General features: G+C 39.4%; 1 protein-coding gene and 1 long non-coding RNA gene across 13 annotated transcripts in view; one reads left to right on the top strand and one right to left on the bottom strand.

Annotated features, from left to right (window-relative positions):
• Positions 1 to 27,802, bottom strand: part of CDC14A (cell division cycle 14A) — a 250,070-nt gene extending 222,268 nt beyond the window's left edge. For 2 of the 10 annotated variants that reach the window (XM_074188270.1, XM_074188265.1), the window contains exons 1-2: positions 18,181 to 18,388; positions 17,570 to 17,660 (exon numbers count right to left, since the gene is read on the bottom strand). In XM_074188270.1, the coding sequence (XP_074044371.1) occupies positions 17,570 to 17,660; positions 18,181 to 18,229 (140 nt within the window). In that variant the 5' untranslated portion in view covers positions 18,230 to 18,388. Of the gene's footprint in view, positions 1 to 17,569; positions 17,661 to 18,180; positions 18,389 to 18,753; positions 18,935 to 19,361; positions 19,607 to 19,631; positions 19,917 to 22,802; positions 22,967 to 27,454 lie in introns of those variants that run through there. The other 8 variants (XM_074188266.1, XM_074188273.1, XM_074188274.1 and 5 more) reach the window with 8 other exon arrangements.
• The window catches only part of LOC141488302 (uncharacterized), a 57,816-nt gene continuing 52,351 nt past the window's right edge, over positions 22,411 to 27,875 (top strand). For all 3 annotated transcript variants that reach the window (XR_012468639.1, XR_012468637.1, XR_012468638.1), the window contains exon 1: positions 22,411 to 22,571. This is a non-coding gene — a long non-coding RNA (uncharacterized LOC141488302). The remainder of the gene's footprint in view (positions 22,572 to 27,875) is intronic.

The following is a 27,875-nucleotide window of genomic DNA, read 5'->3' as shown; positions in this document are numbered from 1 at the left end:
GTTTGTGGAAGGAATACATGTATATATGTGTGTATATATGTATAATATGTATATAAAACTAAAAGCAAAATCTACTTATTATCTGTTATTTGAAAATAAGAAAATGTATTCATAGTCCCTAGCATTTAAAGCATAACTAAGAATTGCAATGGGGTTTTAAATGTACCATATATATGAGATCGGATTCTTACAGGATCTGGGCAAAGAGGTCTGGAAGACAAAAGTGTAAAGATAGTGGGATATGCATTTTGCTCTTGTTCTAAGGGGAATGAGATGTTTAAATAAGAATCTTATGTTTAATGTGAATTAATAATTTATGGTTAATTTTAAAGAAGTCAAAAATGTAGACTTCTCTCTTGGTAACTGCAGACAGCTGATGGGAGTGACAGGGCGGGGGCTCTGACTGATGACTGAAAAAATAGTAACTGTGTGGTCCCACTGTAAGATACCTTATTGATGAATAAGATGGATTTATCAGATGTGATATTCTTTTGTAACTGCACATTGATTAAATTTACAATATCTAGTTATCTCTCATGAATATATAATCTACTTAAGTACTATAATATTAAAGCCTGGCATTAACATGTGATTGCTTTGAAGGAGTAATAAAGGCAAATATCAAAAATTATGTGCCCTTTGGGATAGATCTGTGGGTTCATGAAGAATGTAACAATGGAAGGACTGTTTTGCGCAATATAGTAATTTGTGTGTTATTATTGCTGCTTTATTATATTCAAATTAATAACACATGTTGGCAATTTAAAGTCACCTAAGATGTTCTAATGGTTTTAAAGAATTCTGAAAGTAAAAATTGGTATGTTGGAAGCAGTTAGGTGGTGCAATGGATAGAGCTCTGGCCCTGGAGTCCAGAGGACCTAATTGGGCCCCAGACCCTTAATGATTACCCAGCTGTTATGACCTTAGGCAAGTCACTTAACCCCAACTGCCTTGCAAAAACAAAAAAAAAATTGTGTATGTTAAGGATGGCTAGTAGCTAAACCAGTTTCTGTATAGAAGTTTCTAGCTATATATGTAAATTGGGAATATTTGGATATAGATATAAATGTGTGTGTGTGTGTGTGTGTGTGTGTGTGTTCGAAAACTGGTTGTTTGCTTTGAAGTAAAAGCATCTATGTAATATGAGAAAGATAAACACAAGAAAGATAATTTTGGGATTTTTCTGTGACAATATTTAGCTTTATTTATTATGTGAGAATTTAGGAGATAATAAGTAATCTCCTGGCCAAAGGAGTTATTTATTTGTTGCAAAATACAACAGGGTAAAAAGAAGGGTCTCTAACCAAGGGGAATCTGATTCACCATCTTTATATAGAGATAGAGTAGATATGATTTCAGACAAAGGGATGTGGATCTGGAAATCTGAGGCCTCTAGTAGATGAGACCTTGTAGAGTCACTCATAGTTAGAATACTTGGTGTGAGCAAGGCCCCAAGAAGGGCACTCAGAGCTTTAGGTAGGGGGTTCATTAATTAGGACCCCATTAAGACTATAATTATGAATTGGACTCACTAGAAATTCTAATTAGGTAAAATAACTATTTGAGATAATGGGACTTTGAATCAATTTTCTCTTTTTGTGTCAGATACCAGGATGGTCAGCAAAAAGGAAATGTTACTGGGTCAATGTGTTGTTCTTGGAGCCAAGGAAGCCAATGGGCTGAAGATGTCAGGTGACAGGAATGTGCCATTGAAGGGGAGATTTTTCAGTATGGCCTGAGGATGGATCCTTTTGACTTGATTTCCCCAAAGTGACATATGGATAATGCCTCACTTGTACAATAAATCTGGCCCAAGACATTTGACATTACCCACATGACCTGTTCCCAGATACTGATATTCAATAATTGTATCTATGAAGGAATTTTCCTTTGATGTTGGGATCTTTATAGTTACTAAGCAAACCAGAAAAGGAAGTTTTAGGTCAACTGGATTTAACAGACAGATAGGTTAGGTGTGTGGCTCTGACACCTGCTATCAGCTACATGTTAAGATTGGAATTAAATTTCCTTAATTTTTATGTGAGAGGGGATATTTAAGTAAGAAGAACTGGAAGGGAGGCAGCTAGGTGGCACAGGGGGATAGAGCACCAGCCCTGGAATCAGGAGGACCTGAGTTCAAATCCAGCCTCAGAAACTTAATAATTATCTGGCTGTGTGACCTTGGGCAAGTCACTTAAAGGTTAAAAAAAGGCAAAAAAAGAATGGGAAAATTCTTAGGATAATTATAGTTTCAAGGAAAGTTAACTACTAATTATAGTTTAAGGAAAGGAATGTGAGTCAGGTAAGTACATCAGGAAAAGGAAAATCTATAGTTTGTTTGGGAATATTTTTGGGAAAAATCATTTTGGTTAAGGATGTTTAAGTCATTATTGTAATGAAAGCGAAAGGTTAAGAAATGTTTATGTTACAAGCTTAAGTCAATGTGATAATTCTCACTGGAGTTTAGTCATGTAATATAACACTTATGAAAGTTTACTGTGTTGAATTGAAGTATGCATGTCAAAATGATAGGGAGTAAGGCAAAATGTAAATTGCAATAAGCTCCAGAATATCTCATTGTCTTGTGATGAAAACATGTGTTTTGATCTTAATAAAACATTAAGCAATTTCTTTACCAGAAGACAAGGTCTCAATAAGTCACCTGAGCTAGAGAGAACTTTTTTGGAACCAATTCAGAAGATGCAGAAGGACATTGGATAGGGGAGAAGAGAACAGAGAAGAGACACACTGGACCAGTTCATTTCCACCATCTCTCATCTATGTGTACATTGTTTAGTCAGGGGGTCTATACCTGTAATTTCCCTTGATTCTTTAAGTGTGACATCCCTACTTATTCCCCTCTCCTTATGAAAAGGAGGAGAAGAGGCAGGGTGAAGATGTTCTCCATTGAGAGAAAAGGAGGGAAATTATTGGGTGGTATGATTATATCCTACATGAGTCTGTATAGCCTATCTAGAGAGAGTCCTATCTCTCTGATTTAAATAATGGGGTATTAGTAATGGTGAGAGGAGAATCTAGCTGATAGAAGTCATTGCCCAGTCTTGTGGTATGGCTAATTGCAGTGGTCCATAAAAGTTTGAGAATTGGCCTTGGATGCCAGTCCCCCTGAGTCCAGTCTAGATTCTGAGCTCCTGGTCCAGAGCAGAGAAACACCAGTGGCATATGACTGAGTCAGTTCAGGGTGACTATTATCTATACCAGTTTGGCCAGGATATTTTCCTGGGGAGTAGCAAATGTCTATGGACATGTCCAGAAGCAGGGTACACATCTTCTGGACTGTACAACTTAGAGAGATGTACTGAAACTCATGAGATGTAATGATGGTACCTGGGATCCCTTGTCAAGATCCATTATGGTAAAGAAAATTGTGATTACCACTGCATATACCTATCTGCCAAGGATTGGTCAGGTAATTGTTATTTAGACTTACAGACCTGCTACCTGGGCACAAGATGGGAGTTGGAGCTATAGAACCCCAAATTTATATCTTCATTAAATTCTAAGCTGAAGTGGAAACAATGACCACTTTTACAGCTAGGGCCTTGGACTTGCTGACAAGCTAAGCCATGCAAACAAGAGAAAGAATTATTCAGCATAGTGTTGTATTAGACTATCTGCTGTTTGGAGGAGGAATTTGTGGTAAATTGAATTCATCAAGTTGATGCCTAAAGATAGATGTCAATAGGCAAGTAGTAAAGAGAAAAAGCAGGGACACCAGAAAGTTGGTAAACCTGAAAAATAGAATAGGTCCATACCTGATAACAAGGAAGTATGATCTTCATAGAAAAAGTCAGTAGTCATGTCAATAATAAGGATTATGATTTCAAGGAGGAATTATTAGGAAAGTGTAGAAAGTAAAACTGATAAAAAGAAAAAACGGGGAAATTGTGGGAAAGAATCAAGTGCTTTGCTTTCACAAGGATGAGAAAGGATATTGCCAGGATGAGAATAATACATTACAAAAACCAGGATGCCTGGTCCTTATGACAACTCAAGAGATGCCAACCTGTTTACAGGAAGGAAAGAGTTAAGACAAAAGGAAAAGGTTAAATAATTTTGCATAGACTGAATGGGAGTCTGTGCTATTGTCCCCTTACACCTGGAGAAGGAAGTGTGTTCTTGCTTATTAGGATAATGAGCAAGGTGAGGAAAACATATGGGAGGAAGAGGGCCAATGTATCCAATTAGATTTGTGGCCCCAGTCTACAATTGGCATGAAGGAGTGGAAGCCAAGCCTTTGAAAGTGCATACAACATCTAAAATTGAGAGGTTTCAGGGCCCCTCTCCCCTTGAGAGAGGTGTTCCTTTTATTAAGGTATCTTAATAAAAACCATTTTAATCACTCTGGACTAAGTATTCATGAACCATAACACACATAACTTTGGGCAACAATCAGAGATAACTAGAATAGAACTAGAGAATCACAGAACTTGAGTACCGAAAGGAATTCTCAGGAGCTAATCCATTAATCAAAAAAATTCCCCCATACAAGCCCCTGCTTGAAAACCTCCAAAGTTCAAGAATCTAACACCCCCTAAAAGTAGCCCATCTCGTTATTAAATGATTCTAATTGTTAGAAAGCGTTTCTTGACAACAAACCTAAGTTTGGTTCTCTCTGAAACTTCTCTCAGTAGTTCTGGTTCCATTCTCTGGGGTAAAATGCAACAAATCTATTCCTTCCTTCATAGGAAACTCTTCAGATACTTGCTTAAGACACTGATCACATTTGTCCTTCCCCAAATCAAATATGTCAGATTCCTCTAATTGATCCTCATATGATATTAAATCAAGCACTTTCAGTATCCTTGATGCCCTCTCCCAGACAGTCTCCAACTTATAAATGCTCTTCTTAATCCACAACCCAAACTCAAGCTGAGTTCTAACAAGAACAGAATAAAGCAGGATTATTAACCCTCCATTCCTGAAAGTTATGCCCTTCTTAATGTGGTTTAAGATTGCATTAGCTTTTTTTAGATGCCACACACTAATGATTCATATTGAGCTTGAGGTCCTCTAAAATCCACAGATCTTTTTCAGAATATTATACCTGCCCCACTCTTACGTTATTTTGGTACTTATGAGACTTTACATTTATTCCAAATAAAATTCATTTTATCTAATTCAGTCCAAGGATCTCACTTGTCAAGATCCTTTTGGATCCTGACTGTCATTCACTCTTAGCTATCTCTCCCAGCTTTACATCATCTTCAATTAGAAATCTATTGATAAAAATATTCAATAGGGAAGGGCCAGACAGAGGATCCTGGGATACCACAATGAAGACCTCCTACTCTACACAAGATGAACCATTTATAGCCAATCTTTGAGTCTGTGCATTCGACTAGTTCTGAAACTCATTGTACTACTATCTAATACATCTCTTTCCATCTTCGCCATAAGAATAATGAGTTTCTTTATGAAAAGTAAACACAGGGGCGGCTAGGTGGTGCAATGGATAGAGCACCGGCCCTGGAGTCAGGAGTACCTGAGTTCAAACCTGGCCTCAGACACTTAATAATTACCTAACTGTGTGGCCTTGGGCAAGCCATTTAACTCCATTTGCCTTGGGAAAAAACCTTAAAAAAAAAAAAAAGAGTAAACTATAACTACAGCATTCCCTTCAACTACCAGAAGAGTACTATCAAAATAGGAAATGAGATTAGTCTGACATAATTTGTTCTTAATGAAGCCAAACAGGTTCTTTGTAATCATCCCTATAATTCCATATCACACCTCCTAAAAAAGTAATTCTAAACCTTCCTTTTCCTGAAGTAATTAGTTGTTCCAAATATCCTTCCTTATCCATCACTTCTCTTTTTAAGAATTTATTTTCATCCATATATATACAGGCATATTTCCAAGTTACAAAATTTCCTTCCACGCTCCCTTCCCACACCCCCTCCCCTCAGCAGGGAACAGTTAAGTTAGCATTTTACATAAATATTTTTTAAACATGTCTACAAATTAGTAAATTTTGGCATTCCATCCCTTCTCCATCAGCAGATAACCCACCTCCTCCTTTACTAAAAAGGCAAAGAAGTCATCTAATTTGAACTCCTTCATCTCCCTCTTCCACAGCTCAGAACCTCTCGGGGGATCTCACTCATTCTTTCCTTCTTCCTTCCAATGTACACTCTTCTTTGCCAAGGCTAATTTCAATGTGTGCCTTTAATCCCACTCCCTCAAAACTCCTCCAAAGTCCTTGGTACATAAATCATATTTTCTTGTTCATTTTCAATCTCTGCCTCCCTACTGGCTTCTTTCCCTCTACTATCAAACACGTCTAGATCTCCTCTATCCTAAAATGTTACTTGCTCTGTCTCTTCAAGCTATCAACACAATATCTCTACTCCCTTTCATTATTAAAACTTCTCTAAGTATATTCAATCTAGCTTTCTTACTGTCCATTCACTCTCTCATTTCCACTGATATATTAATAAATCCAATGATTTCTTCTCAAACCTCCTGCTCCTTAATATTCATGCAGTCTATGGTACTGATAACAAGACCATATCTTTTCTTAATGTTCTCACATCATGATTTCTCCTGCTTCTCCTCCTATCTCTCATTTCAGAATTTGAGAATTAAACTTCTTGTTTCCTAGCACTAACCCCCCCCCAAAAAAGTATGGGGTTCTATATCTGACTCTCCTACTCTCTACTTCATCCACTCACATAGCTCCTAAACCTATATATTCAGCCAGAATCTCTCACTTAAGCAGCAACCTCAAATTTCTGTCCCTACAAAAATTCAAACTCAACATGTTCCAAATTGACTTCATCATAGGATCACCTATTTAGAGCTGAGAGGGATTTTCACCTTCTCTAGTCCAACTCTCTCATTTTACAGATGAGGAAACCAAACAAATTCAAAGTCTTGCTCAAAGTCACAGAGTTATTAAGAAGTTCAATCAAGATTCTAACCTAGAAGCCTTTAGTTCCATTCTCAATATCCTTTCCACTGAACCACTTCCAAAAAAAATCTGTCATTAGTATTAAAATCTTGGGAGTCATCTTTGAATCTTTCCTTTTCATTATTCAACCTCCCTTGCCCACTTAATTGCCAGAACAATCAGAGAGCTAGGCCTTCAGTCAGGAAGACCTGGGTTCAAATATGGACTCAAATACTGATTATGTGACCCTGCAGAGTTATTAAGAAGTTCAATCAAGATTCTAACCTAGAAGCCTTTAGTTCCATTCTCAATATCCTTTCCACTGAACCACTTCCAAAAAAATCTGTCATTAGTATTAAAATCTTGGGAGTCATCTTTGAATCTTTCCTTTTCATTATTCAACCTCCCTTGCCCACTTAATTGCCAGAACAATCAGAGAGCTAGGCCTTCAGTCAGGAAGACCTGGGTTCAAATATGGACTCAAATACTGATTATGTGACCCTGGGCAAGTCATTTAAGTTGTTTCCTTCACTGAAAATGGAGATAATGATAGCCCCAGATGATGATAGCCCCTACCTCCCAGGGTTGTTGAAAGGATCAATTAGGATAATATTTATAATGCATTTAGCACTGTCTTGCAATAGGAGGGGCTTAATAAATACTTGTCTCTAGAATCTACCTCTACATTATCTCTTGCTTCCTCCTTCTACTCTCCACTGGGAATGACTGCTTTCCTTCAAACTGCATTTCATTTCCTGTCCTCCATATCTACAAAGCTCTCCTTCCTCATCTTAGTTCCCTTCAAACTCCAGCTAAAATCTCACTTTCTACAATATGTCTTTCCTAGGGGTGGCTAGGATATATTATATCTTTAAATGCTTACATGAATAAATTAGAGAAAGAGGAAATCAACAAACTAAACGTGCAACTAAAAAAACTAGAGAAAGAACAAATTAAAAACCCCCAATTAAATATAGCAAATTAGGAATTCTAAAAATTAAAGGAGAAATTAATAAAAGCAAAAGCAAAATAACTATCGAACTAATAAATAAAACTAAGAGTTGGTGTTACAAAAAACCCAATAAAATTGATAAACCTCTGGTTAATTTGATTAAAAAAAGAAAATCAAATTGCTAGTTCATAAATGAAAAAAGGTGAACTCACCTCCAATGAAGAGGAAATTAAAAGTAATAATTTGGAATTATTTTGCCCAACTGTATGCCAATAAATTTGATAATCTAAGGGAAATAGATGAATATTTATAAAAATATAAGTAGCCCAAGTTAAATGAAGAGGAAATTAAATACCTAAATAACCCTAACTCAGAAAAAAGAAATTCAACAAGCCATTATTAATCTTCCTAAAAAAAAGTCTTCAGGGCCAGATGGATTCACAAGTGAATTCTATCAAACATTTAAGGAACAACTGGTTCAAATTAACTCTTTGGAAAAATAGGTGAAGACGGAATTCTGCCTAACTCTTTCTATGACACCACTATGGGGCTGATACCTAAATCAGGAAGAGTCAAAACAGAGAAAGAAAATTATAGACCTATCTCCCCGATAAATATAAATGCAAAAAATCAAATAAAATCTTAGCAAAACAATGGCATAGTGGATAGAGCACCAGCCCTGAAGTCAGCACCAGACCTGAGTTCAAATGTGATAATTATTGTCTAATTACCTAGCTGTGTGACCTCAGGCAAGTCAACCCCACTGCCTTGCAAACTGCCCCCCAAAAAAGTCTTTCCTAATTCCCTTTGATTATCTCAAATTTATCCTGCATGGCTCCTGTTTGTACAAAGTCCATTTTTGCGTGGTCTTCCAAAATAGACTTTGAGTTCAGTTTTGCCTCTTTGTATCCTGTCCTTAGCAGAGTGCATTATACACAATAGATGTTTAATAAATGCTTGCTAACTTGAGAGCTTTGCCTGGTCCAAATTATTACCGTGCCCCTGGACTAAGGTAACCGCTTCCTAGGCATTTTCCCTAACACTAATCTCCTCTTCCCTCTACAATCCAGTCTTCTTAAATGCTAAGAAATTAATCAGTCTGGCCATGTCACTCCCTTTATTCAAAAACTTTCAATGACTTCCTACCTCCTTGGCCTGGTATTCCAGGCATTTAATAAACTGGCTCCAACCTTAATTCAGAAACAACTCTTCAAGCAAACCACATTCCAGTCAAATCAGACAATCAGCTGCTCCCAGACTTCATCCTGCCCTCTCCCACTTACATTCAGTCACACAGGTCACCCTTCATAATACTGATCTGAACTACAATCCTTTCACATCTCTATCTGCTGAAATTTTAATATGGTAAAAGATTTGGACCTGGAAGGGCCTTCCCTATCAAGACATCTAGGCCAACTCCCTCATTTTGGAGATGAGGAAAGAAGTTATAAAACTTTGTTAGTTAGAAAGAATGACCAGGGGCAGCTAGGTGGCGCAGTGGATAGAGCCCTGGCCCTGGAGTCAGGAGGACCTGAGTTCAAATCCAACCTTGGACACTTAATAATTACCTAGCTGTGTGGCCTTAGGCAAGCCACTTAACCCCATTTGCCTTGCAAAAACCAAAATAATAATAATAATAATAATTACCTAGCTGAGTGGCCTTGGGCAAGCCACTTAACACTACTGCCTTGCAAAAACCTAAAAAAAAAAAAATCAAAACACTGGTGAAGAGGGAAAATTGGGTGAAAGAAAAAAATACAGAGGGGAGATAGGATGGAGAGTAATAAAGAGTTAATAAATATAACTATGAATGTGAATAGGATGGATTCTCCCATAAAACAGAAACAAAAGAAACAGTCTCCCACCTCTAGACCCAGGGCTCTCTCCACATTGCAATATGCAGTGTTCTCTTTCTTCAAAGTCCCATTAAGTTAGCATCATCCCTCAATGAAACCCCCCATGATCTTCCCAGTTAAAAATGATCTCTTCCCCTTCAAAGTTAAAGGATAAGGTCCTCTTGTCAACACCCTCACTTTGGTGATGACACCAGTGATGATTTGACACTAAAGCCATCTGGAACTCCAACAGAAGGGATCTTGTGACAGTTTCAAGAACAGAGAGAAGTGGGACGGCTAGGTGGCACCGTGGATAGAGCACCGGCTCTGGAGTCAGGAATACCTGAGTTCAAATCCGGCCTCAGACACTTAATAATTACCTAGCTGTGTGGCCTTGGCAAGCCACTTAACCCCATTGCCTTACAAAAACTACAAAAAAAAAAAATAGAGAGAAGTTTTTCTCTTACCTTTGAAATGGCTGTGCCATGTTTTCTTAAGGTACTTTGATGATAAGGTTTTTCTTAAGAGGTTTTTTGTTTTGTCATTTTAAATCACATGTGACCCTCTAAGACCACATTTGGAGTTCTGCTTCTAGCCCCACCCCAGCAAGGATAGTGGAGTGTTTCAACATTTCCTTCTCCATCTTATTTTACAGATGAGGAACTGAGACAAACAGGGTGAAGTGACTTGCCCAGAGTCACACATCTAGAAAGTGTCTGAGACTGAATTTGAACTCTGGAAGATGACTCTAACTCTAGGCCCAGCACTCAATATAGCCACTGAACCACCTTTCTTACCTTAGTTACTCCCTTTCTTAAGAGTACTACTCTGCCTAAATGTCTCCTTTACCCTTGTTACCTATTACCCTGTGACACATTTATTAGTGTATATGTCATATTGTCTAAAGCCTAGAACACAAGTTCTTCAAGAGCAAGCAGAAACTGCATTGATTTCCTCTTGGAATTGGGAGTTCCTAAGTCAAGCACCTTGCATATATAATAAGTGTTCCTATTAAACTGAATAGTCTGTGTGTGACAAAACAGGACCTAGTGTCCAGGGACTAAGTCTCCTGGATCCTTATCCAGGGCTTTTCCAATCACCATTTTGTGGTTCGCATACTGAACCTAAATTGATTGCCAACTTTTGAGTTTTAGGTACAGGAGACATAGAAAAAAAGGAAAAAGTAAATAAAGCATCCTTGTCCTCTATAATCTTACAATTTAGTTGAAGAATATGACATATTTGCATGAAAATTTAAAGACTTTCAAAAAATTAAACAAGGATCATAGACACTAGATATCCCTCAGAGTCAACTAGTCTAACTTCTACCAGAATAGGAACCCCCTCCCCCCAGGGCAACCTCAAATGGGTGGTCATTCAACTTCTACTTTAAGACCTCTGGTAAGGCTGAGCTTACTGCCTTCTGGGATAGCCTGGTCACTTTCTAAGCATTCTAACGATTAGGGAGGTTCTTCTCATGTGGAGCCTCAATTTGCTATGATGAAATCTGCACTGGGGCCAGGCAGCGTAAGTCTAAGCTCAATTCCATATGACCCATCTGCAACTGTTTAAAGTCAGTGAATATATATATATATATTTCCTAAGATTCCTTACCTAGGTTAAGCAACACCACCAATCCCTTTAATTCAGGGTTTCTTAACCTGCTGTTGGTGTTGTTGATTGGAGTATCTTACTATCAATGATTTCCTTTTTTAATTCAATTTATTTTAAAAATTTTAAAATATTTTTTCTTTGGGGAGGCTAGGTGGCACAGTGGATAGAGCACGAGCCCAGGAGTCAGGAGTACCTGGGTTCAAATCCAGTCTCAGACACTTAATGATTACCTAGCTGTGTGGCCTTGGGCAAGCCACTTAACCCCATTTGCCTTGCAAAAAAAAAACCTAAAAAAAAACTGTCGTGTAGTCATGTCTCTAGCACCATCACTCCCACACACACACACACACACACCCCAACTACTCGGGCAATAGATCTTTGGAACCTTGACTGGACTAGACATATTCCTATTAAACGAAATCTTAAAACTTGGCCCATCATGCCAACCTGTCAAGATCTTGCAGGATCCCAATTTTGTCATTCTTATTACCTCTCTCAGTTTTGTATCAATTCTAATTTTTAAAGAGCTAAATTCCTAAACAGAACCTAAACAGAAATCCAGTTTTTCTTTCTTTCTTTCACTCACTCTTTCATCAGAAATATAACTACAACAATGTGCAAAGTCCCATGATAGAAAGTAATATACAATCTCTTGTCATAAAATAGAAACTATCTAGCCATGTGTATGCCAGTCATGATTTTTATAGGAACACAGCTAGAATCCAGAGGAATACTTTGCATTTCCAAAAGCTTTGATCACTTTATTTCACACTTCAAACAGGAAGTGGTAGCAATGGCCTGTGGTGGGTTGAGTACTTAGGGTGGAGTCTAAAAGCAGGAAGGACTGTGGCAATGAAACTGTAAAGTTGGTAATATTGCAAAAAAAAAAAAAAAAAGTAATAGCTAAGATCAGGAGCACAAAGTAAAGCCCAAAGAGCAAAGTTCTCCCTGAACTTCCAACTCTTCCAAGATCCCTTCCTTTAGAGTCCAAGGTGACTTTCAAGTCATAATACCCCTGCATCATTATAAGACAGATAACAATATAGTAGTCTGAGAGATGAGGGAATGAACCTGCAATTTCATTAGTCTAAGGAACTCTGGTGTGAAGCTAGCAGTCTAGAACTGATAATCATGGAATTGGAGATTTGAAGCCCTGAAGGGTTAAGTGGACTTGCCACTGGAATCATGTAGTCAAGTTATGTCTGAAGCAGGAGCTAAACCCAGTTCTTCCTGACTCCATAGCCAGCATCCTAGCCACAATTCTTCTTAGCAAAATCACATATTTATGAAGTTCTTAAGATTTTAGAGGCATCAAGCACAGCAAAGTAAACAGAGAGCAAAGTCAGACTGGAAATCAACTGAAGAGAAGGTAGGATTGCATCGATAAGGACACAGTTTCTTTGACTGGGAGTGTCCTGGACCAGTTAAATAGGAGGTTCAGTTCCTATCTCTATCTTTTGAGGTTCACAAAGAGAACTCCTCCCTTAACTTGACCCTGTGAGTAGGTAGTACAAGTATCATCATCTCCTCTTACAGATTAAGAAACTACAGTCTGGAAAAAGTAAAGGAACTGTCAGTGTCAGAGGTTGGCTTCAAACCCAAGGGTCCCTTTTCCAATTTCAACATCTTTACATTACTCCCTGTCTCCTCTTATTTCCATCAAACATAAGTACAGAAATTTAAGTCATTTAATTAATAATAATTTAACTTTATTTACAGCTAACCTCACCCTTAAGGTACAAATAAAAGCTAAAAGTAATTTTCCTTAACAATTGCTAAACATCACTGTGTATTGGTTTTATAGCCATGAAAAAAACACCAACAAACAGTCTCTTCATTTACTAAGATAGCTCTTAATAAGCAGTCCTCAATTCCTAAACCCAAAAATAAAAATTAAAACAGGAGTCTCAACAGTACTCAGTAATAAAATTACAGTAGACATTTGATAAATGTTGCTGACAGTGAATTAATTCAATTGCATAGTACTGATGAGCAATATAAGAAAATATCAATGTCTCTACCAAAAGTACATTCAAATAAGTGATTAATTCACAACTGCTAACCTCTCCTACCTAACATACCAATGAAAGCATAAAGTATTTTCCCGTAAAGCTTCCTAAACATTACTAAGTTCTGGATGAATAGCCATGGAAGAACACTTTTTTATAAAAGGGTCAAGCAAATACTAAAACAATTCTTTTAACTTCTTCAACTCATGGCCTCATCTACAAAATGGAGGGTGTCAAGATTCCGTCTCTCTCTTTGACCACATGCATTTTTAAAAATTTACCCTGAAAAACATAGTTATTTTCAAAGTCAAGTACTATTGTAATCCACTCATTACTCCAACACTGCTCAAGAGCTAAGATCACAGGGCTCCTAAAAAAGACAATTAATCTTGGAGAAACTAGCTTTAAGGTAACAGATATTTAGTTTGTGAACAGTCAGATTTTCTGACTATTCAAGAACTATTTTTCTCCCTAACCAAAATAAAGCTTACAATTTGATGATAATTTAATTTTTTTAATGAAGGACTACACTCACAAATCTCTAAGAAATGGCAAAACATATATGATAACTTTGGTAACTGGTTATTCTCGATTTAGGATGAACTAAAAAGGAAGTCCAATGAACTATCTGAAATGAAATACAAGATATCTCTGGAATTTATCTCTAATTTGGTTCGGTTTGGGTTTTTGGTTTGTTTTGGTTTGGTTTTTAAAAACAATTATCAAACAAATTAAGCTGACTCTCCCCCCTACAGGGTCGCTACCACTAAATATGATAGATATGATTTACTTCCAGGTTTTAACATCCCTTCTATAATAAGACTAGCTTTATTTACTGGAATTTTTGGTTATGTAATTTCTCTCCATTCACAGGCCCATCATTCTAGCTCTAGAGTCTCCTATTTGGTCTCCTGACTCAAGTCTATCCCCTCTCCAATGAAGCCACCACACAACTACTAACTTGAGATTCCTAAAGCACACTTGGGCAGATATTCACTCCCTACTCCATTAAGTTCAGTGGATCCCTATCACTTCTATAATCAAATACAAACCTCTTTTGTTTAGCATATTTAAAGCACTTCACACCTTGACTCCAACTTTTATTTCCAGGTTTATTCTACATTGCTGCCCCTCACTAATTTGAAATCTAGCCAAACTGACCTTTTTGAAGAACATCACATCCCCTTTGCAATTATTCTTCCATGCCTGGAATGTACTCCTGCCCCAACCACCCCTTCAGAACTCCACACAATCCCCATATTCGGCATGAGGCCATTCCTGATCCCCCTCAGCTTCAACTATCCCCCTTATTATTTCCTTGTACTGATTTATCTGTTCCCTAGTAAAATGTCAGTTCATTGATGGCAGAGACTGTATACTATTTTAGTTTTGTATCCCCCCACCTCTTAATGCCAAGGCATAATCACATAAGGCATAGCATTTAATAAACCCTTACTGACTGATTTAATTAGTACAGTGAACTCCCTCTGCCCATGCAGACAGGCAACCTTATTAACTTAAGAGACTTCTAATTCTAAGAAATTAGACAGGTGTCCCTTAAAGAATTACCTGGGGCACAGAGAGATTAAGTAATTTGCTCAGTTACAAAGCCAGGGTGTGTGACAAAGGTAGGACTTAAATGGGCCAGCCCTTTATTATCTACTACGCCAATAGTGTCCATCACCAATAGAAATGAGTGCTAATTTAACAAGGATTTCTAAAGGTCTAACACTGACTTCTTTTTACAATGTTATGTTATTTATGCTGTACTATGTTCTTATTTATTTTGCCAAATATTTCCCAATTACATTTTAATCAAGTTCCGGCCTGCATCTTTGACACCTCTGTTACATATTATACCAAGCTGACTCTATCAGGGTAACATAAGAAAAAGAACACAGGATTTGGAGTGAGAAAACCTAAGTGTGAATCAAGGCTCTGACACTAGCAATATGATAGTGAGGCCAATTGTTTAACCTCTTTGGTTTTCAGTTTCATTATCAATAAACTGAGTACTGCTATCTCACAGGTTTGGGAGAAAAACATTCTATAAAGTACAAAGTATCCAATAAATGTAAACTCTTAGTTACAATTAAAAAACTAAGAGATGGATTCTCAATTTCTAAAGTGAAACTATAATTGTTATATTTTTAAAATCATTAAATCATTATAGTTGTACCTTGATCTTAAGTGTAGTAGGGGAGCTCTCTATTTAAAGAAACTCAAGTAAATTCTTTCATAAATTGAAAAATTATTTTAGCCTAGGAAGTCATTCCTTCATTTGTCTACTTCGAAAGTTTATATTTCCATATTAGCAGAACACACCTCTTCATTCCTGACCTGCTTCCTTTACACCAGGCCTCCCTAACAGGTAGATCATGATGGACCAGAAGGTCTCAGAGCTTTAGAAAGTCAACCTGCCCATTATACTCCCACTCTCCTGGCGAAATCCCACAAGGGCACCATGCTACACACATACACACACACACACACACACACACACACACACACACACCCTTTAACACGATTTCAAGAAAATTAAAATAGGCTCTTAGACTAAAAAAAATAAAGATGTCCTTCTTATGAAAGGTAAGGAACCATCTTTTGTATCAAGCAAAACAAGTAATGTGAGGAGATAGTCTTTTGACCAAAGAATGATGTACTAAAGACATGCTCATCTTTTCTTGAAAAGACCAAGAAAGGTTGATCCCTTTAAACACTTTGTAGAATAGTAAGATAGGATACTTCAGTACCTGGAAGACCTTGGTTCAAAATCTGTCTTAGAAAATTACCAGTTATGTGACCTGGACAAGTCATTAACCATTCTATGCTCTTCAATTTCCTCATCTACAAAACAGGAGTAGGGGGAAGGAGGTGGGGTGTGAGGAAATGAAGGATGGCTGAGATAGCCTCAAGTCCCTTCCAGCTCTAATCTATGATCCTAAGATTCCATTTAGAGTTGATAGATGATTTTTGCAAAGAAGTCAGATGTTACAATGGAAAAATATACTGTACTCTGGAGTCAAGACACATGTTCCAGTTCTGGCATTAATTAGTTAAATCTCTGGACCTCCATTTCCTTAGATGCTTTCTGAGGTCCCTTCTAATTTCCTAAATCTTACAATTTTCCTAAATTTCTAATGAATATTACTCAATTACTGGAAAACCAGTGAGCTTCTAGTGATGGTGATCTTTCTGGAGTCAACAACAAAAAGGTGGAAATACATTAGAACTTTTAGTTTCCTTCCTCCTCTTCCTTCTCAATTGCTCCCCAATATCCCCACCTCCTCTCCCCCAAAAAACACTTTTCTTTTTCCTCAACTGATCAAAACACAAAACCTGTGCTTTAAATCTCCCTGTCCTCTGTTTTTAACTGCAAAACCAGAGATGAATATTTTTATATTTCATTCTAAGGGACCAAAGGATTCTTCTTATTCTCTTCATCCCTTACACTTTCATATAGTTGTAGACAATAGTATTTCATGTCACTTAGGATACATATTTCCTAATCAATATGAAAACTCATAACACACTCAACTGGATATAATATCACTTAAGTCACTTGGATCCAACTTTCACATAAGGTGCATACCATTCATTAGGACAGAACCCTTCTTAAGACAAGGCCCATGGGGTGGTTACGTGGCCCAGTGGATAGAGCATTGGCCCTGGAGTCGGGAGTACCTGAGTTCAAATTTGACCTCAGACGCTTAATAATTACCTAGCTGTGTGGCCTTGGGCAAGCCACTTAACCCCATTTGCCTTGCAAACCCCCCCAAAAAAAGACAAGGCCCAAACCATGCTTAAGTCTGCAAAGCTCAAAGTACCTTAGTCTAGGACATTGCTGTGCAATCTATGGGTGCTCCATAAATTCTTGGTGACTAAGCGGTCAATTATCATGCCTTATAAATTACCAGTATCTCTCTAGACTTTTCATATGGGTGTACACTGGAGTGATTCCCCCCCCCCCATATAACCAAGAAGCTGTGACTCTCAAATTTTGCAAACATTCCCTCCAGTAGCAGCACTCACTTTTCCTGAGGTGAACTGCTTACCCCCTTAAACATAATACTACAATCAATATACTGCATCGCCACCTAAGCCTTAAAAACTGCCAGAATGATGATTTTCTCTTCTTGACACTCTTATCCAGTGGGGGGGGGGGGTAAAGTCTCAGAAACTGCCACCAGAGTAGCAAAACATTTCCCCCAAGAAAACTAGAAGAAGAAAAAAAACAGAAACTTACTTTTCATAGACCAGCTCCTCATCGGTGGAGAAATAGTGGGTATTTATTGTGCTTTTTGGTCTATTCCTTAAAGTAGCAAAATATAAGCGATCTGGAAGAGAAGTTTAAAAGAGAAGGGAAAATATGTCAGAAATGGGATCACAGACGCAGAGAGGCCCTCTAATGGGACCCCTTCACCGGACACAGGAGGAAGCGATGCGATCTGCCCAAGTTTTAGTGATGAGATCTGAAGTCGGGTGAGAGCTAAAGAGAAAAGAGTGAAGGACGACACAAAGAAGTCATCACTTTTCGGTTTTAAAGACCTCTTATCAACACCGAAAAAAAAAATTAACTCAAAATGAAACAAAAACACGTGGAATGATTGTTTCAAACCGCTCTCCCAGCACCAGAAGCTGGAGAACACCTCAGGGAAGGAAAGCGAGGGAGAAGGACTTACTCCGGGCATGGGGGGGGACAACAAAAGAAACACTTCTTTGCTCCAGGGCAGCTCCAGAGCCAGATTCCCGAGAGGAGGGCTGGGGAAAGGGGTGGGGTGGGGGGGGGACAAAGGGGAGGCCGGGGGGCTGGGGCCCGCGGGGGGGGCTGGGGCCCGCGGGGGGGCTGCCCCTCACCTTTCAAGAACTCCGAAGCCCCGATTAGCTCGCCGGCGTCCGCTGCCATCTTAGGCGAGAGCCGCGCTCCGAAGGGCTGGCCGGAGAGGGCGGTCCCCCGCCCCCCGGGGGCTCCCTCCTTCCCCGGGGCCCGAGGGCTCGGGGCCCCGGGCGCACAGAGGAGCGGCGGCCGGCGCGGGCCGGGGCTGCTGCGGGGTCAGCGCGCGCGGCGCCCCGGGGACATTCGAGCCCTGCCCGCGCGGGGCGCACCGTGCCCCGCCGCTGCCCCGCGCCCGGCCCCGCTCCGCCGCCGCCGGCGCGCACACCAGCTCTCCCGTCCGGCCAAAGTCTGCTCCCGGCCCCCAGAGTGATCATGGAGGAGGAGGCTCCCGGCCCCGACCGAGCCCGTGGCGACTCCGGCGCCGGGGTGCCCGCCCGCCTGGCGGCCGCCGCTCCCCGCCGCCGCCGCCTTCAGCCCGGCTCCGCCGCCGCCGCCGCCGCCGCGCCTCCCTCCTCCTCCTCCTCCTCCTCCTCCTCCTCCTCCTCCGGGCCCGCCCCGGCCCTGCCCCCCGCCCTCCCCGCCTCCTCTCTCACCGCTCCGCGGCCATCCCTTAAAGAGGCCGCCCCGCCGCCGCCTCCCGCTCCGGCCCGCGCCCCGCAGCGCCGCCGCCCAATCGGGGCCCGGGGAGCCGTTGCTAAGGCTTTGTCGCCGCTCGCCAATGGAGGCGGGGGGCGCTGCGGGGGCCGGGCGGGGCCGGGCGGGGCCGGGCGGGGCCCGGGGCCAGAAACTTGTGAATGGAGCCGGGGCCGGGGCGCCCGCGCCGCTCCCCGGGCAACTTCTGGAACCCCAACGTCCTCCCCCATCCCCGGGCCCTTCCCGGGGAGCCCTGAGGCCCCTCCGCGGGACTCCCCGACGTCATCGCAGAAGCCGCGCTTTACTCGCGGGAGGGCCAGTCCCATTCGCGCCCTCGGGCCACTTTGCTCCTCTTTCATTCGGAAGGGGGAGAAGGAGGGGCGGGCAAACGGGGCAGCCTCCCCGCCCCCCCAAAGCGGCGGCCCCTCGGAGGGACCCCGAAACACTCCCTCCGCCCGTCTGCTTTCAAGGCGCCAAGGCGGACGCGGGCCAGGACACACGCTTGGGGCCGGACCCCAAAGGCCGCCCCGGCCGGCACCGTCGCCTAGGCCGAACTGTTGCCACTGACCTTCCCCCATTCGGACACGCGCGTTTTCCGGGAGTGCCGATGACTGTGTGTTGATCCCTCCTCACACTGCCCACTAGTCTCCACCCGGGAAGGGAATGACTTTATTGAAAGGAGCATTAAATCTGTCATGAGGCTAAGCTAATTGACCTTGGATTCATTAGCCGGTCATTATGGCCAACTGACCCAGAACAACTTTCAGGACAGAAGGATCCACCTCTAAGGAGAGGCGTTTCTGATTCTAAAAATTGGAGATTGCTCATCAATCCTTACCAGACTATTGTGAATTAATAAAAAATGGACCGGAGGCCCGACATGCAGAGGTCTGAACGCTTTATCATGGCTAATCCTCGAGTGTCTCTAAAATACAACGGATTGTGCTGTGGAGTCTACGGAGTAATTCTGGACTAATGAGAGACACGTCACAGGCTGAGTTATACTCCATGTTTTGCAGATCTCACATCGAGCAGTGATTCTCTCAGTGTGTGGGCCATGTCCCAAACCTTGTGGTCCCCTAAGCAGTATAAACTGATCCTCCCTAGATGCTCTCAGCCTGGCTTTCTGCCTTAGGGGAAAACAAAGGCAGTCATATAATAAGATCAGCTAACAATTGTTTAGCTCTTCACTATGTGCCAGTCACCGGGCAATTATTATCTCATTTGATCCTTCCCAACAACTCTGAAAGTTAGCCCCATTTTAAAGATGAGGAAACTGAGGCAAAAAAGAGACTAAGGCCATAGACCACAACTAGAAGTGTCTGAAGCCAGTTTTGAACTCAGTCTTAGCTGATTCCAAGCCTACTGTGCCACCATCGGGAGCTTTGTTCAGCAGTCATATGTACATTGCTCACTATCATAAAATTATGTCGCAGTAAATTCAAATGATTGTATGAATCAATCCTTATCCTCCCAAATCATACATTTAGAAAAATTTATTGGAAAAAAACTTGTGAATCATTCAGCTCTATCTGTCAGTCAACAAGCATTTATTTATCTTCTTGTCATTCTAGTGAGTCCTAAGAATACAAAGGGGGGGGGGAATGCTGCCATTGAAGGAGCTCACAATCCAATTTAAAAAAAAAGCACACAAGCACAACTATGTACAAAATGCACAGACAGAATAGATTAGACATCATCTCGGAGAGAAGGCACTGGGAAAGATCAGTAGCAAAAAAAAAAAATCCATTTTAGCTGAGACCAAAGGAGGTCAGGGAAGTTAGGAGTAGGAAATGAGAAGGGAAAGGGTTCCAGGAATGAGGGACAGCCAGCAAAAATTCTCCAAGTAGGGGAATGGAGTATCAATGTTCAAGGAATAGTATTTTGCAAATGATAAAACTTAAGTACAAAAATGATATTTCACTTGGGTCCAAAGTTCTAAAGTTGGAAAGTAACAGAAACTGGAATTGCAACCTAGTCATATGATTCCACAGTCTTCCTTCTCTCCTACTGCATTTCCTGACACTACTCATCCCCATTGAGATGGGTGTCTACAAACATAAAAGCAGCTAATGTTTTCATTTGGAAAGACTACCTTTGATTCTTTAGACTTTTTCAAGATAAAGTTAGTGCCAAAAGTTTTGAAAAGCCACTTAAGTCTTAGAGATCATGGGGAGGGAGGAAAATAACAATTCATTAAAATCTTGCAGTTTAGCCCTTATCTTTCAAATGGACCTAATTATTAGAATCTTGATATTAATACAAATTGGATCCACTCAAACTCAACATGTTAATTACAATCTATTATTTATATCTGACATGCAAAAAAGAATGAAAAAAAGGTCCAATTCAAAGAACTTAGCAATTTCCTTCTCTTAATGTACATGTCAATGGTTAACATTTTTACCTGCACTCCAAACAGGTCAACTCCAACACCAGAATTTCCAAATCTCATTCATATAAAACTTAAATCTATCCTAACATATTTTCCTAACTGGTTTATGTCTACAGGAAGTCTAGGAATAGATTTTGGAGTTCTAATTGATTACATAGCCCTTTTAAAACTTTTACATTGTGGACTTAAGCAGTCCCATGCTATAGAATTATAGAAATTCAAGGGGCAACTGAATGACACAGAGTACCAATCTTGAAGTCAGGAGGACCTACATTCAAATCAAACCTGTGATACATATTAGCTGTGTGACCTTGGGCAAGTTTGTTTAACTCTCATTGCCTCTAAAAACAAAGTAAAAATAAATTTTTTTTTTTATGTGAATGGATCACAAATCCAGAACTAGAAAGAGTCTGTGAAGTCATCCCCTCTTATTTTACAGCCTCGAAAACTGCACCCAGGAAATTGTAGCAATTTTTTTCCAGGATCACACAGTTAGAAAGCAGCAGAGGTTAGCTTTGAATTCATCCTCTATATTCAGAGCAAGTTCTCTATTACACTACCTCCCATGCTTCAGGCAGCACAGGAAAGTTAAACAAAGCAAAATATTTTCAAAAATCATATTTTGAATGTCCCTCTGATCAGCAATCAATGCTTATCATTAGGTTATCTGAGCAGACAAAATGAGGCCTGAGGAGAATTTGACCAGTATTAAGAGAACTCCTTTTGTATAAACAAAAATAACTAAAAGCTCTAACAGCATTTCCTTAAAACATTTCTCACACATAGTCTAATGGTATACTTCAGATACTCAAGGAGTAAAAAAAGCTTTCATTATCTTACTATTAGGAATCTTAGAAAGCAAGGATACAGAAGGAAAGCATTCCTTTTCTCCCTTCCCCACCCCTTTAAGCAAAATTATTTTGTGAATAATGTGATGATGAAATATAAAAAGAAAATACTTATCTAATAAGTGAAAAGTGATGAATATCTTACCTAAAAAAATTCGGCATGAAGAACAATTAGTTACTATCAGTTTAATAATGACTTTCCTAGTTAGAATCTATGTGATTAATGAAAAACAGAAATTTCTGGGAGAAATAACCACCTCAAAAAAGTTGTAAGTGAACCAGCCCACACATTGCAAAATTCTAATGAGGTCATAGGACCATTGTTTTCTCAACTAGCATGGTCAAAGTTCTGAGTTGCAGCCTTATAATAGTACCATGGTTTAGATGCCCTAAGGAGGAATTCCACAAAGGGTAATACTTTCAAATCTTGCTGATTCCTTTTTATAGATAAAGAATTCATAACATTCATAAATGAATATAAAGCATTTTGGAGGACTTGGGATGAAGTAAGTGATGCAGATATCCTATTTTACAGGTAAGGAAACTGAGGTGTAAAGAAATTGAATGACTTGCCCAAGGTCACACAGCTAATGACAGAGTGACAGTTCTGACTATGTTACTCCTTTACTGAAAATTCAGGGTCCTCCAATTACCTTTAGGATAAAGTATAAAATATTCATTCTGGTATTTTTTAGACCTTCCACAATCTGGCATTCCCATTACTTTCCAGATTTATTTCATACTACTCCATCCCCACCAAACTGACCTATCAGGTCTTCGTCATACTGAACATTCAATCTTCTGCCTCCATTTTTGCACAGGTAGTACCTTTCCCCATCATGTCTAGAATTCACTCCATCCTCTTTCTTGCTTCCACCTTTTAGAATCCCTGATTCCTTGATTCCTTCCAGGCTCAGTTCAGACCAGACCTCTTATGTAGAGGCCTTTTCTGCTCACTACCCCCCCACCCACCCCCAATTGTTGGTACCCTGTATTTCATAAAATTATTTTGTATTTACTGAACTATATTTCCCTTACCCCACCCCACCCCAGTATAATGAAAGATCATTGAGGGCAGGGATTGTTTCTTGGGAGGGACCACACACATACACACACACACACACACACACACACACACACACACACACACACACACACACACAGACTGTGTACAAATCATTGAGCTTGTACAATGTAGGGTTTTAGTAAATATTTTTTCAAATGTTGAATTGAGATTAGGACTCTAAATCCAAGGTTCTCCCACTTATACCTCAGCTGTATGTAACTATTAAAGGCATGATATGGATGTTCTTAACCTATTGTTCCTAGTTTGAGATTTAATTAAATAGATGAGAGAACTAGCATCCAAAATGTGACTGAGAAAGTTGTTAGGAGCTTTGAGATACCGTGTGAAGGAATTGGGGCCTTGGTGTTTTATTTGACAACAGTGGTGGGTCTGAGATGATAATATATGGGAATGGCGATGTGGAAGTCAATTAAATATGTAAATAATTATATTTGGTAAGCTAAAAGGAAAAAAATCAAGGGGTATTTTTCCCAAAAAACTCAAAATACAGCACATAAGTTTCATGCAATTTGACTACTGATAAAAGAAGGAGAGTGGGGAACAATGATCTTGCAAAGAAGTCACAAATATATACTTGATTTTACATATAGCCAAACCTGCAAACTTGTGTTTGCAAAAACTGACCTGATCAGTCAGATCAATCTCATTTTGATTTTCTGGTCTCTGATCTTACCAAATTTGTAAAATTAGCAATTAAACAATATTACTTAGTATTCCTAAGCAGTTTCCATGTCTAGCAAATTTTATGAATGGATTCAGTCTCCTAAAAAAAATTAGGCTATTTCAGTTTTTATCATTAAGGTAGCAAAGGTATTGAGAGCTTAAATCATTTTCTGCAGAACTGAAGATAGTTTATACAACTAGTTAGTGTCAGTTGCTTTTTTTCCTTAGTTTTTACAAAGCAAGGGGTTAAGTAACTTGGCCCAAGGTCATACAACTCATAAGTATTAAGTGTCTGAGGTTGGATTTGAACTCAGGTCTGTCCTGACCCCAGAGCCAGTGCTCTATCCACTATACCACTTAGCCTGCCCCACAGGGTTGGTTCTTCAGTCTGGATGTCCTGGCACCCAATGGCTGCCTGATCATGATAAGTCAGTTAGTCAAAAGATATCTACTTATTATGCATCTACTATTTTTCCAGCACCATGTTAAACCCTAATGAGATATAAAGATAAGTCTTTTCTTGTTTTCAAGGTCACAGTGGAGGAGATAATATGTAAATAATGATGTAAAAAATGACTATGAATGGATTCAGTCTCCTGGGAATGAAGCAATCCTTCAGAAGGAACAGGGAAAGAGTTCTTGCAGAGGGTAGAATTTTAACTAAAACTTGAAAGGAAGCCAAGGAAGCTTTGAGGTAGAGATGAGGAAGAAGAGAATTTCAAGCATGGGAGACAACCCATGGAGTTAGGAGTTATGGATCCTTGAGTGCAAGGATCACATAATTCTGACAACTAGTGATCAGATCAGCCAGATTTCACATTTTTAAAAAATTCTCAGATTTGATGAACATGATCAATTTAACCTAATAAATAGTTGCAGTTATCAAGGCCATGGGATAAAACAAAGTGAACCAGAGACCAGAAGTTAATGGGATGGCAATTCCAGTGCCAATCCCTATGGTTAGAAGGCAACACAACAAACGCTGATCAAGTTCAAAAAACAAATTACAACGTTAAGAATTTCTTGAAGAAAGTGTGAACCAAACAATACACTAAAGAAATTCAAGTATAGAATGACTGGAGAGACAGCTAAAAAGAAAAAAATGGGATGACGCAGCAGCAGCCAAGATGGACAGGTATTCATATCAATAACCCAAGAACTCTTGGGAAAGGAAAGTTATTCCAGGTTATATTACTTCTTTCAGTGGTTTTTTTTTTTGGCTTCATTTTAAGATGCCTTATTCAAACCACAAGATTGTCTCCTGTCAAAGAGGAGAGGAGGGGAGGAGAAGGGAACAAAAATTTACTAAACACTTTTAATGGTCAAACACTTTTGCAAATATCTAATTTAATCACAGAGACAAAGCCTCTCTACACTTAGTTGACCTTGATGTTGACTGGTTTCACTCTAGGACTATCAGCACGGTCAACCTCCACTCAGTAAATACCTGTGGCTATGAAAAAAAATACCTATACCAGGCTCAGTTTCATTCATTTTAAGTCCCTAGTGGAGAAAGAAGATGAACAGATTGTGACCTCCTCTGCTTTCTGCCTGTTGGCCCTACCCCAAGAAGTGTTTGAGGGGCAATATGTCCCCTCCTTTTGAATAACATGAACATATCTTGTCATGCTGCTACTGAAGTTAAAATACACTTTTAACTAATGGGGAAATTTGAACAGATTTTGAAGCCAGAAGTGATTTCAGTTGTTTATGTGATATTGTTCACACTAGTGTTCATTAATAAATAAAGTATAAAAAAATGGAATGAATAAGAACCAAAAATTAATCAGCACTATTTGACAAGTGCTAACTTTGTACTAACTGTTGAGAATATAAAGATTTATTTAAAACATGTTAGTGGAGTCAATTCAACAGGCACTTAGTAGGAACTTTATTAGGAACCAGGTTCTCTGTTAAATGCTTAGGAAACAAAACAAAAACAAAAGGTTATAAAACAAGATCTAATATAGTTCACTTTCTTCTATGAATTAATAAACATATTTTAAGTGTTACACAATACAAATACAAAAGCAAAGAAACTCCCTGATTTCAAGGAATTTACATTCTAATTATGACAGCCCAGAAAGTCTTCTAGGTTAGTAGAAGATAGATTTTGGTCTGAGTAAAGTTATGGGAATGTAAGTATAGCCATAGGTGACTCTATTGGCAATGCTATCTAGGACAACAAGGGTAGAGTTGATTTTAAACAGAGAATGGGGTTATAAAGAGATGCTTAGGAGGAGGAAATGACCAAGAGATTAGGGAGTGATTTGAAACATAAGTGAAGCTTTCATGAAATAGTAGTCTGAAAGAAGAAATCACCCATCAGGAAAAGGGGAGAAGTTTCTCCAAGGTAGTATGCAATTAATGAGATAACTAGGATTAGGTACTGGTGCATGTAAAATAAGTTCATAGTGATGGAAGAAGGACTAATTGTAATAGGAAATTGAACTGCTTGAACGTGCAGAGTGCTGGGCCAGGAGTCCAAAAGCCTCATCTTCCTGAGTTCAAATCTCAAAAACTACCTGGGTGACCCTGGGAAAGTGACTTAACCCTGTTTGTCTCAGTTTCCTCATCTAGAAAATGAGTTGGAGAAGGAAATAGCAAATCACTTTAGTATCTTTGTCAAGAAAACCCCAAAAGAGTCAGACACTACTGCAAACTGAACATCAATAATAAATTAGTTAATAAAAGCAGCATGCCATAATGGATATCCTGAGAATAAGGAAAAAATAGGTTCAAATTCCACCTCTGAAACAGACTGGTTTGACTCTAGACAAATCTAGGCTCTCTTATTGCCTCAAGCATCACTTTGAGAATATAAATTTCATGGAACAATGCCCAAAACTAGGTCTGTATCCCAAAGAGATCAAAGAAAGGAAAAGGACCCACATGTACAAAAATATTTCAGCAGCTCATTTAGTGGTGGCAAAGAATTGAACATCAAGAGGATGTCCATCAATTGGGGAATGATTGAACAAGTTGTGGTGTATGATTGTGATAAAATGTTGTTGTACTATAATATATATATATATATATATATATATATATATATATATATACACACATATATATAAATGAAAGGACGGAAATAAGTATTAAACATCTACTGTGTTCCAAATCACTCATATTACTTTACAAATATTATCTCATTTGAACCTCACAACAATCCTGGGAGGTAGGTGCTATTATTATCCTCATTTTACAGTTAAGAAGAGAGGCAGAAGGAGTCAAATGACTTGCCCAGGATCATATAGTCAACAAGTGTCTGAGATGGGATTTAAACTTGGATCTTCCTATCTCCGGGCCCCGTATTGTTATTCATTGTCACTAGCTGATATATATAGATATAAATATATACATATCTACACATATATGCATATGTATGTCTGTGTGTGTATACATTGTGTATAAAAAAACATAAATCTAATTCACATGGCATTACCTACCTGATGTCATGGTCCTCTTCAAGAACAAAGGACAGACAACAATAAATGTATAATATATCTATATCTATATAGTATATGTACATATATATATATATATATATATACAAAGTATATGCAGCTTTATTTATGTTCAGATCTTCCTTCTGACACTTAACTTGCAATTTTGGCCAGAGCAAGTCACTTAACCATGATTCTTAAGGTACAGAATCAGAGACCTACCCCTGGAGGTAATTAGCCCCTTAGTCTTTGGAACTTCCATCTGCTGTTGTGATTGGTTAGCACTTCATCTGGCTCATTTTTTCTGGCAGCCCCTGTTAGCCATGCTGTATTTTTACTCTTGCCCCAAACCCCATCCTGTTCTGAAACCATGGAATCAATTCTGCCATTGCTCCAGGAAGTGGGTGTATTGATTGTAGCCAGGCTTCAGGTCCTGGTTGCATCAGTATATGAGAATCAAAGTTCAAAGGGATAATGGTGGTTCTTCTCATTTGAAGGGGAAGGATCCAGAGTTCTGGACAATGGGATATACTTCATTGCTGTACTGGGAGGTTTTGAAACAGAGTGTGGAAGCAGGTAAAGTTGCTTGGCAGTGGTATTGAGTGGAGCTCAGCAGAAGAGCAGGTGTTTGAATGGAGACTAA

The sequence above is a fragment of the Macrotis lagotis genome, chromosome 5, assembly GCF_037893015.1.
Source record: "Macrotis lagotis isolate mMagLag1 chromosome 5, bilby.v1.9.chrom.fasta, whole genome shotgun sequence".
Lineage (NCBI taxonomy): Eukaryota > Metazoa > Chordata > Mammalia > Peramelemorphia > Peramelidae > Macrotis > Macrotis lagotis.
The sequence above is the reverse complement of the archived record's forward strand: the minus strand, read 5'-3'. Positions and strand labels throughout refer to the sequence as shown.